We start from the raw sequence: 9,964 nt of genomic DNA, 5'->3' as shown, positions 1-9,964 counted from the left end.
CCAAAAACGTATTTAGGACTTTTTGGTTTGATAACTTTTTCGGTTTTAATTTAGTTCTTTTTCAGCCTTTTAATATATTTTTTTATGTTTTGTTCCTTAATCTTTGCTGTTTTGGGACTTCAAACCAAATACTTATCAGCTTTAGTTTAATCTTTTTTTTGTTGATTTACTACTTTATTTTTGTTTGAATTTAGATCTCTTAGACTTGAATTTACTACTTTTCTATTTGGTTTAAGAGTTTTATGCTTGAATTTACCATTTTTCGGCTAAGACTTATATTTAAATTTCCTTGACGAATCATCCGAATAATTTCGTCCAGACACTTAATCTCAGACCTAGCCCAAAAATTGAATCATTAGTGTGAAAAACCTGTCTACTTAGTCTGACAACATTAAATTCATGCCTATCTTGAAAAATTTAATTTTAATTAAAGAAAAAAAGCGTAAGCCTAGCCTAAAAAACCTAGGTTTAGGCCTTGCTTAAAAAAGTAAAGCCTAGTTTTAAAAAAATTAGTTTGGACTAGAAACCTTGATCCTTGCTTTAAAAAAATTTAAGCCTGGTTTAAAAAACTTTAGTTTGGTTTAATAAATTGCTTAAGACGGTCTCAGTATTGAATTTCAACCAAAATCTTGAAAAAGAAAACCTCTTCATGCCAAAAATTAAAGATTTTACAAAAGTAAAGTAATTTTTCTTACCTGATCTACTTAACCCTTTCGTGTCCACGTGAAACATTAAAGCATGAGCTCTTTTTATCGCGATATTTATTTTCTAAATACTTTTCGCGGACTTTACTCAGTCAGAACGTCTTCTTTGGCCTCTTTTGCATGAATTTGATTCCTTTGTAACTTGGAAAAACAATTAAATTCATAAATAATTGGAAAAATAAAATGTTTTACGTTTGGGTTGGTCAGCGTATGACCCAAAAAACGCGAAAGGGTTAATACAGTCGTTCCTCAACTTACCTTTTCTCACTCCATACAGCATAAGAAGTGAGCAGAGTTAAACCTCATTAAGTTCCATTTAAGAACAACTCACGAGCTAATTAAATGAGACTCATTGAGTCGATTTTGACTCATGAGGGAATTTTCCGGAAGAACATTTTCCTTAAAATTCCGCAAAACAATTTAAATTCTTAAAGAAAAAAAATCTTTAAATCCTCACACACACGTCTTTATTGATCTTATTATTATGTATGTATAAACATCTCTTCTGGATGATTTTCCTTACAACGTACAAAAAAAAATGCTTCCGGATGCGAATGTTTAATTTTTTTTGTTTGAAAAATGTCCGGCAATTTTTATTTCTTGTGGTGCTTTGCACAGAAAATCTGTGTGACTGGGATTGAATTTATTTATTTAATTATTCCTTGTGATGATGGACATCCTTTTCGCGTGAAATGGAAAAGTCCAGGCGCATCCAGATGATGACGAGGACAAAGAGAACCATGAAGAAGCCCACCACAAGGAGGGGTTCCTGCAGCATCATAATGCGCGAGAAGGTGTACTTGAGATTGAGATCACTGATGTGATTCTCCACGAGATTGCGCTTCGTGAAGGTGACCACGGGACGCCCGAAAGTATCTAGGTAGGTGTAGTGGAGGCTGTCCGGCAGTCGCGTGACGCTGTACGGGGTGACAAGTTTGATATTTCCACTTCCCTCGGGGAGGATGATCTTCACGATGAGCTCATCGATGGCCATGTCGTCGAAGATGTGATCAACGGCGCGCATCTTCAGCAGGTAGTTGTCCCCGGAGGAGAAGAGGTACTCAAAGGAGGGAACATTGTAGCCGAGCGTGTAGTGAGTTTTCCAGCCGCCAAAAAGGGGGAAACGCGGGCGTAGATCCAGCTCCACGGAATCCTTGAGAATTCTCATGGCTGACGTGGAGATATTTCCATTTGTATCGCGATAGTAGACCCCAGTGGCTGATGCCGGGAGGATGGTTTTGTAGGATTTAACACTCGACTGCCCACTTCGGGTGTCCTTCTGGAAGTCATAGCGTGAAAAGGAGCCCTTGAGCATTGCCCCCGAATGTACCATGTCGATGGTTTCCTCCACAGCAATATTTCCCCAGTGGGAGACCTCAATGGTTCTCTCGAGGCGTGTCACAGTGAGGAAGGGTGAGTGATTCTCATAGTGCACAACCAGTTCATCCTCCACAAATGACCCAATATTCTCATAAGGCCCATAATTGAGAATAGTGTCTGATTGTGAGACTGGCTTCACCTGTGTGTAGGATTCCACATTCCGGGAGGCCAAATGGACGGTTGTCTTCTGCGTGAGCGTCTTGTAGGGTGTGTAGAAGTACAAATGACCAAAGTATCGCACCAATTGTTTGTCAGATTGTGCAATGTGCGTCGGATAGGGTTCCAGGAGCTTCGTGAAGACGGTCTCAATGTAAATGACGGGATTCGCGGAGGGTGTAGCCAGTGTGATGCGGTACGATACGCCATTCTTTGTCTTTGACTCACTCAACTTCAATTCCTTCTTCGTGGCATCCTTGACGGAAATGTAGGCTAAATGCGGGGCATCCTTCTCCGGGACAACGAATGTGTAGAACTCAATGGACTTCTTATCCTTTGCTTCCGGAGTTATCTTGTAGGAAATCTTGACGAGCTGCGAGATCACATCTATCGTCCTATCCACGTTCTTATTCTCAATTTCCACATACGTTGCACCCTGGGTGGTGAGGACAGCAGCCAGGAGGCTCAGGAGACAAGCTACTTTGCGCATTTCGTGGGTTTTTTGCACTAATTTTTCCTATTTCACCCGCCGGAGCCGGAAAATATGACACGACAACACGCGGCGACTTCTTTCTGCTCAATGCGCCATCTACACCTGTTCAAAATCGCAGCTTTTACGATTAATTAAAAACATTAATTTTCCATATAAAACTCATTTTTGGGACTTGGGCCTACGCGGGAAATGCTTAGGGGAGCCCCGGGGAGCTTCAGTAAAAATTTGGGGGCGCAATTCGCTGGATTAAAAAAAAACATTTTGTACGACTTTTTTTGGCGGAAATGAGTGTTTTGAACTGGGGACGCCAATCGACGCGGCGTCGCTTCCTGGTCACAAAAAAGGTAATTTCGCTGGGAAATTCGGCGGAAAACGCGAGAAAATTGCGAAAAACTGAAAGAGTGAGGGAGACAGTATCAGTGACGTGCACTGTCTCATTTTCATACAAAACGTAGGAAAAATAGCAGTGGCGGCTTTTGGAAGTACATTTAGAGCGCCAAATTCAAAAGGTAATCAAAAATGCGTGAAAATTATTTGGGGGCGCTACGAAGAGAGGCTCTGGGGGGAAAATGAATATCGTTGGTGAAAATCGTTTTCTTTGTACCAAATTTCATCGCTATCGGTTCAACGCTGTAGCGTGTGAAATTAGCCGGATAGTCCTATTCCCAATCGATAGTTTTCGATAGCCGAAGCTATCGATACTATCGATAAATATCGATGGTTTTTGCATCTCTAATTCTAACCTCAAAAATCTACCAAAACAAACAAACACACACCAAAATTATTCTTCCAAAAAAGCTCAATTTTCTTCATTTTCTCCGCATTCCTTGTCAAGAAGTTCAGTCTCTTCTGATCCCCGAGGAAGAAAGGAAGCAAATTTTGTGAAAATTCTGTGAATTCATCAATAAGTTTGACGAGAAACTGAGAAAAACAAACAATGTCTCACACAACAAGACGGAAGCACCTGATGAGGGAATTTATGCTGGATAATTTGGACCTGCCCACAGAGAATCAGACTATTGTCAAAGTTACGGCATGTCCGGGGAATAATTTATTCGTCGTGGAACCCCCTGGAGATACGGAGACCTTCCTCGTGTCGCTACCTACCAAATTCCGGAGGAATATGTGGGTACAGCGTGGGAGCTATGTGCTGGTGGAGCCCATCGACGAAGGAAATAAGGTGAAAGCTGAGATTGTGAAGATTCTCATGCCAGAGCACATTGAGGAGTACACAAAAGCCAACATTTGGCCAGAGAAATTCAGGAAAACCATAAAAGAACCCGCAGATGCGTCTCCAAGAGACATCACAACCCTGCCCGGTAATCCAAATCGACCGGAAGAAGACTCAGAGGATGACGAAACAGCCAGCGATTCATCGTAGCTAATAAAAAAATATTTCTTCCGGAATGCATTGAATTTTTATTTTGAAAACTTTTCAATATAATTACATTTAATATAAGTTAATTTTTTTTCTTTTTAATCACTTTATAAAGTTGATTAAATTGTTGTAAAGTCGTAAAGCACATTTTATCCTTCTTTCGGCCTTTGCTGCCCAATTTTGCGTGCATTTATGTCTCAAAAAGTGAACGCGCGAGAGAAAACTGGGAAAATTAATTTCTTTTTTCCTAAATTCTACTTTTTTTTTGTTTGCTAAATTGGCTCTTTCTAAGAGACGAAATAAATATTGAAAACAATGCTTAATATTCTTTCTTCCTCCTTTTTATCCTGAGGCAGGTGGCTGGGGGAGGAGGTACATTATTACAGAGAAAGGACACTGAAAGCCACTACGGCATACTAACTGGATTCTTTGGGAGCTTAAAGGGGGATTTTTTTGGGGAGGAGGGAATGTACTACATTATTCAAAAAATGCCCTAAATGTGGGTGGATTGAAGAAAAAACGGTGGGGATGGTAAAAAGTGTTGTAAGAAAAGGAGAATTTGGGAATTTCTACAGGAAATGGGGACTCCACCAACATTTTCCTTCACTCTTTGGCCTCCGGGGCATCTTCAGTGGTGACTTTCTCACCATCTCGCGCCTCCACAGCATCCGGAATGTCATCTTCGAGTGCCTCCACAGCCGCCTGGGATGCTTCTGGTGTCTCCAGTGGCAGTGTCGATGGCCTTGAGATACGCTGATGCAGTGCCCCAAAAGGAAATGGTGGATTCTCCACTTGTGGCGTGTGCACAGCCACAATTTCCGTCTGTGTACCCGAACAATCCTTCATCTCGGGCACAGCTGCAGGATGCGGGAGTTGACAGAAGAGTGTCATGCAATTTACAATATCCTTCATACTTCCCTGCAGCTGTGCCACTTGATTCGTGAGCGTTGAACACGTCTTGGCTAAATCCAGCACCACAGAACTCCCCTCAAGTGGCTGTTGCGGCTGCCCCTCACCCCCCGTGGGGCCTTGCATTGTGGAAACCTTCTTCCACAGCGCACTAATTGCCTGCATCTGAAGCTGTTGGATCTTCCGTTCATTCTCAAGGGCTTCCTTCGTTACCTCCATGTCACTCGTTAGCTTCTTTATATAGTCCTGCGTACGCTTCCGCTGGAGCTTCTCTGCAACGTACTTTGTTCGCTTCCGGGTGCGATAGCCACGCCAGAGCTTCTGAATTAGTATTGCCGAAGTTTCCGTTTCACGTGTGGCCAGGAGGGGAGGCTCTGCTGATGGTTTTGTCTGCTTGGTTGCTCTGAAAGTCAATCATAACGCGTTCAGTTATAACAGTTGGTATACCACAACGCGGAGGGGTCAGTCCATGCGTGGTAATTTAATTTGTGAGCAATATTAGTAGGCAAAGTTGATTTTTTTGTAAAATTCGGTAATTTGATGCATAAAAATGGTCATATCTCTTGTTCTATAACACTTATAGAAATTTCTTGACTTGAAAGGTCTTGAAACAAGCTATAATTTGATTGATATCTCAGTGATTTTCAAGGCCACCTCTAGAACACAAAATGGCGGATTTTTGTTTTACCAAAACAGTTTTGGCATTTTTTGTCCTAAAGGAATGGTTCTAGAGGGTTCTGATGTTCTAGAAAGTTGTAGAGAATCGCACATCCTTTTAATTTGAAACTTATATGAGCAAAATCGGTCAAGCAGTGCCGGAGATATGGCAATTAGAACTTTTCAAATTCAAGAATTTTTCAAATGGCTATATCTTTTAAACGGCGACATAGATTTTCTTCATTTTCGGACTGGTGCAAGATTATTAGTCCTGCTACAACATATTAAAAATTCAAGGAAATCTATGATCGGGATTCGAAGATATTACCCCTTAAAGTTAGGCAATTTTTGTTTTTGTTTTTAGCACCTCTTGTGGCCATTTTTGGAACTTGGAATGTACTATACAGTTGTAGGGCTTCTTGAAAGCTTTCATTTGAGTTTGAGTTGGTCAAAATCTATCAAGCCGTTCTTGAGTTATATCGAAAAAACACTTTTTGCTTTACACCGCCATATTTGCTAAACCGCTTGACCGATTTTCAAGTATGAATTATCGATAAAAACGTCTCACTGAGCTCTACAACATACTAAAATTTCAGACCTCTAGCTGTAAGGGAAATGATTGACGGTGTTTCAAAATGGCGGATGGCGGCCATTTTGAATTTTGAAAATGCAAAAAAATGAAATTTTACACCCACATTTCTATAGAAAACTTCAAACCGGAAGTTTCTATCTCTTACCGTTCTTGAGCTATAAGGCACAATTTTCGTAATGTGAGATGTCTAAAACGTGCTCATACCAAGTTTGAGTCCAATCTGAGGTTGTCGGTTTATCCGACGATTACAAAACTTGGTGTTGGCCACGATTGTGGTATACCAACTAATTCTCACCTTTCAGCTGCTTTATTCCGGATAGTCTTCAACTTGTCCATGTTGATGTGATCACTATCCTCATCCGAGCTAACAGTGCTACTATTGACATCTTGATGACTTACAATAGCTGTCACCTTGGTCTTTGTCTCCTGCGCCTTTGGTGCCGTCTTCCTCGGGCTTAAAATGGGAGATTTCTCATTCCTGCGCATATGGGGGCTCCCTTTGTTCATTTTTGGTGAAGCTGCTTTATCTAAAATCAAAATAAAAAAAACGAATAAGAAAAGATTTGAGAGAAAACAAAAAAAAATCAATCAAAGCCACCTTTGGTTTTCGTGGAGAATTTTGTCGTATTGTTGGACTGGAGGATGACTTTCTGGACAATTTGTGTCGATGGGAAGCAATCGGGGCTCATGAGGGACTCGGGAACGGGCATCATTTTCGATGCAGCCGCCAGGGGACCTCCGGTGTGAGTTTGCTGCCCATTGAAGTGTTGCCCCTGAGGGCTGCTCCGGGTGGTGGACTCCGTGGTGTTCTTGACATTGTTGCTGAGTACCTGCGGATCGAGACTCTGCGTCATGAGGCTGTCGTTCTTGATGTTCTCAATGAGGGACGTTGTCATCTGCAGAAGTTGATTTGTTGATGCGTACGGATCACCCAGGGAGGGATTTGTTGATGTGTTGCCATGGTAGCTGTTTGACATTGAATCCGGTGAACCCTGGCGCACGCTTCCAAGGCGGGAATTGACTGAAAAAAAAAAAGAAAATCAAAATCTTGATCTTCCGGGAAGGAATGAAAGCATCAAAGGAGAGAATTTACTCACATCTGGGCGATTGAATGCGACTCGAGACACCCCTGCGACGTCCGGAAGAGGGGGAATTACTACTGGAATGTTCATTGCTGGAGATTTCTTCAGCCAACTGTCGCTGATGCTGCTGCGCTTTGCTCAGGATCAGCCGCAATTTGCGTTCCTTCTCACTCTCGAGCGTCTCTCCGGACAGTGGGCACACACTGGCCAGGTAGCGCGTGAGTGCCTGCTGCTCACCAACACGGAATTGCCGACCCCTACCCTGACTGTACAGCCACTCCGCCTTGAGGCTCTCAATTGGCGTCACGACGAAGCCATCAATCAGCTTGACGCTCATGCACCAGTTGAGGACGTACGGGCGATAGTCAAACCCCACGGCGGAGCCCGTCATCTGGACGCACGGGTTGTCCGAGATGGAGATACTGTGGAGGTTGCACAATCCCACGAGGGTGGAGATCTCACTGAGGTCACTAATGTTATTCTTGGCCACAGTGAGCGTCTCCAGGCTCACCGGGAGGTACTTATCGCATTGCCTCAGGTGCGAGATGCGATTCCCATTCAAAAATAACTCCTTGAGATGCTTCAGGAAGGATATATCGGAAATGCTCCCAATGGAATTCTCAGCGAGATTCAGGTGCTCCAGGCGCGTGTTGGTATTGAGGTGCTCAATGGTTTTAATGTGATTCCCCTGGAGGTTGAGATGCTGCAACTGCGCAAGCTCCTTCAAACCCTCAATTGTCAGGATCCCATTGTAGGAGAGATTCAATTCCCGCAGGCAGTGAAGGCGACAAACCCCATACATCCGCAGGAGTTGATTCCTGCACAGCGAGAGCTTCTCAATCCGCAGATATGAGTCGATGTTGTCGATCTTTTGCAGCTCATTGTCGTCGAGAATGAGATGCCGAACCGTTTGGGCATCATCCTGCTTCGGGACCTTCTTGAGGGACTTTTTTGACAGATCCAACACCCCACGGTTATCTTCGGCATCTACCCAGGAGTACAGAGATGCGAATTAATCCGAGAATTGATGGGAAATATGCCCAAAAGGGAAAAAGGATTAAAGGTCCTTCAGGCAGGTTCAAAGGGGGAGGATTTGTCAATATGGAAGAGCTTTTGATCCATTCCTCACATCCATTTGGGACTCCTGGCCACGTGGAGGGTTCAGAGAGGTTTTTTTGATAAACTTACCCATTCTGAGCCGTTATTTTTTCACTTTTCTCGCACACAGCAATTTTATATCAACAAAACCAAACAACTTCTCCTCGCGAAAACTGACAGCTGACCATGGAGGGGGAAGGTCGAAATTCAACCGAAAAGAGGGGAAAATGGTACTACCCTGAAGTTTTGGGACGTGACATTTGTTTGTAGTTGTGGGGAAAAATTTTAAAAAATTAAATTTCCATGGAAAAACTCATTTTTGGGCCTCCAAAAGTTGGCGGGTGGCTCAGGGGGGCCCAAAGTACGTTCAGTAAAAATTTGGTGGCGCAACTCCCCGGATTTTTTTGGGGAATTTGCACGACTTTTTCTGGCGCGGATTTTGAGAGTTTTGAACCAGGGGTACCAAACGACGCGGCGTCGCTTCCTGGTCACAAAAAACGTAATTTCGCTGGGAAATTCGGCGGAAAACGCGAGAAAACTGCGAAAAATTGAATGTGGGAGGGAGACAGTATCAGTGATGTGCACTGTCTCATTTTCTCTTATACAAAATGTAGCAAAAATAGCAGTGGTGGCTTTTGGAACTACATTTAGGGCGCCAAATTCGAAAGGTAATCAAAAAAGCATGAATTTTATATGGGGGCGCTACGAAGGGGGGCTCTGGGGGGGAAATGAATGTCGTTGGTAAAAACCGCCTGATATCAGGAGTCTCTGTACCAAATTTCATCACGATTGGACCAACGGTGTAGAAATGCATAGCTGTACAGGAACGAAATCCTTTCTTTATTATATAGAGATAAGATATAGAGGGACATCCGGAAGTATTCATGCTGCACAATTGTTAGATGGCACCCTAGGCCCTAGTCATAAAAATTAAAAATATAAATTAAAGGGTGCTCTTCTTCTGAGCCAATCTTCGTTAAGAAATGATGAGAAAAAATTTATGATTTTACAAAAGCTTGTTGAAGCCCCCGGGCAAATGTGAGTTACATGTAGTATTCAAGAAGATGTTTATTTTCAATATTGAAACGGACTTTTACACATAAAAATATTTTGATTACGACGTTTTGTTGTATTTTGAATTAATAAAAATAAATATTTGTCCTCTTACAAGTAAAAGAGCTAATCATTTTTTTAATATATTTTTTTCAAGCGAGAGAGAGAGAAATATAATCTATGAATAACAACAAAGATTTTTAGATAATGAAGAAATCGACCGTAGATTGTTTATGGAAAATGAAAAAGCGGATTTTCGATCGGTTTTTAGGTTAGTTTTTTTTCGCCGACGTTTCGGCGTCCTTCCTTGGTGGCGAATTGTTGCGTTTATGTGGCGAATTGTGGCGTTTATTCTCTCAGATTCGGGAGTGTCTGCACGTGCCAGTTAGGACCGAACACGCAACTCTAGACAGGAATTACATCATCACTGCGCACAAGGAAGGAAGCGGGATCTTCCGATCA

At 42.5% G+C, this 9,964-nt stretch overlaps 3 protein-coding genes across 3 annotated transcripts; 1 reads left to right on the top strand and 2 right to left on the bottom strand.

Annotated features, from left to right (window-relative positions):
• Positions 1 to 1,154: 1,154 nt before the first annotated feature.
• On the bottom strand, positions 1,155 to 2,812 carry LOC129788745 (dolichyl-diphosphooligosaccharide--protein glycosyltransferase subunit 1). The gene has a single exon (XM_055825065.1). The coding sequence runs from the start codon at positions 2,728 to 2,730 to the stop codon at positions 1,360 to 1,362; it is 1,371 nt and encodes a 456-aa protein (XP_055681040.1). The 5' UTR covers positions 2,731 to 2,812; the 3' UTR covers positions 1,155 to 1,359.
• Positions 2,813 to 3,471: 659 nt separating this feature from the next.
• On the top strand, positions 3,472 to 4,427 carry LOC129788796 (probable RNA-binding protein EIF1AD). Its single transcript, XM_055825135.1, has one exon. The coding sequence runs from the start codon at positions 3,671 to 3,673 to the stop codon at positions 4,112 to 4,114; it is 444 nt and encodes a 147-aa protein (XP_055681110.1). The 5' UTR covers positions 3,472 to 3,670; the 3' UTR covers positions 4,115 to 4,427.
• LOC129788721 (centrosomal protein of 97 kDa) lies at positions 4,129 to 8,646 on the bottom strand. Its single transcript, XM_055825027.1, has 5 exons — positions 8,540 to 8,646; positions 7,367 to 8,338; positions 6,868 to 7,290; positions 6,565 to 6,796; positions 4,129 to 5,423 (listed from the first exon to the last, which is right to left on the bottom strand). Exons 1-5 carry the CDS (start codon positions 8,541 to 8,543, stop codon positions 4,715 to 4,717), a joined length of 2,340 nt encoding a protein of 779 aa, XP_055681002.1. The 5' UTR covers positions 8,544 to 8,646; the 3' UTR covers positions 4,129 to 4,714.
• Between the last annotated feature and the right edge of the window lie 1,318 nt (positions 8,647 to 9,964).

Source organism: Lutzomyia longipalpis, chromosome 2 (assembly GCF_024334085.1).
Source record: "Lutzomyia longipalpis isolate SR_M1_2022 chromosome 2, ASM2433408v1".
Classification (NCBI taxonomy): Eukaryota; Metazoa; Arthropoda; class Insecta; order Diptera; family Psychodidae; genus Lutzomyia; species Lutzomyia longipalpis.
Note: the sequence above shows the minus strand (reverse complement) of the source record. Positions and strands in the feature narration are given on the sequence as shown.

Excerpts from the sequence above, each read along its gene's own strand:
- LOC129788745 (XM_055825065.1), bottom strand. The coding sequence starts at position 2,730 with ATGCGCAAAGTAGCTTGTCTCCTGAGCCTCCTGGCTGCTGTCCTCACC.
- LOC129788796 (XM_055825135.1), top strand. The coding sequence starts at position 3,671 with ATGTCTCACACAACAAGACGGAAGCACCTGATGAGGGAATTTATGCTG.
- LOC129788721 (XM_055825027.1), bottom strand. Across the intron at positions 6,797-6,867 it reads ATTCTCCACGAAAACCAAAG|ATAAAGCAGCTTCACCAAAA; the intron begins GTGGCTTTGATT and ends TTTTGATTTTAG. Across the intron at positions 5,424-6,564 it reads CGGAATAAAGCAGCTGAAAG|AGCAACCAAGCAGACAAAAC; the intron begins GTGAGAATTAGT and ends ATTGACTTTCAG.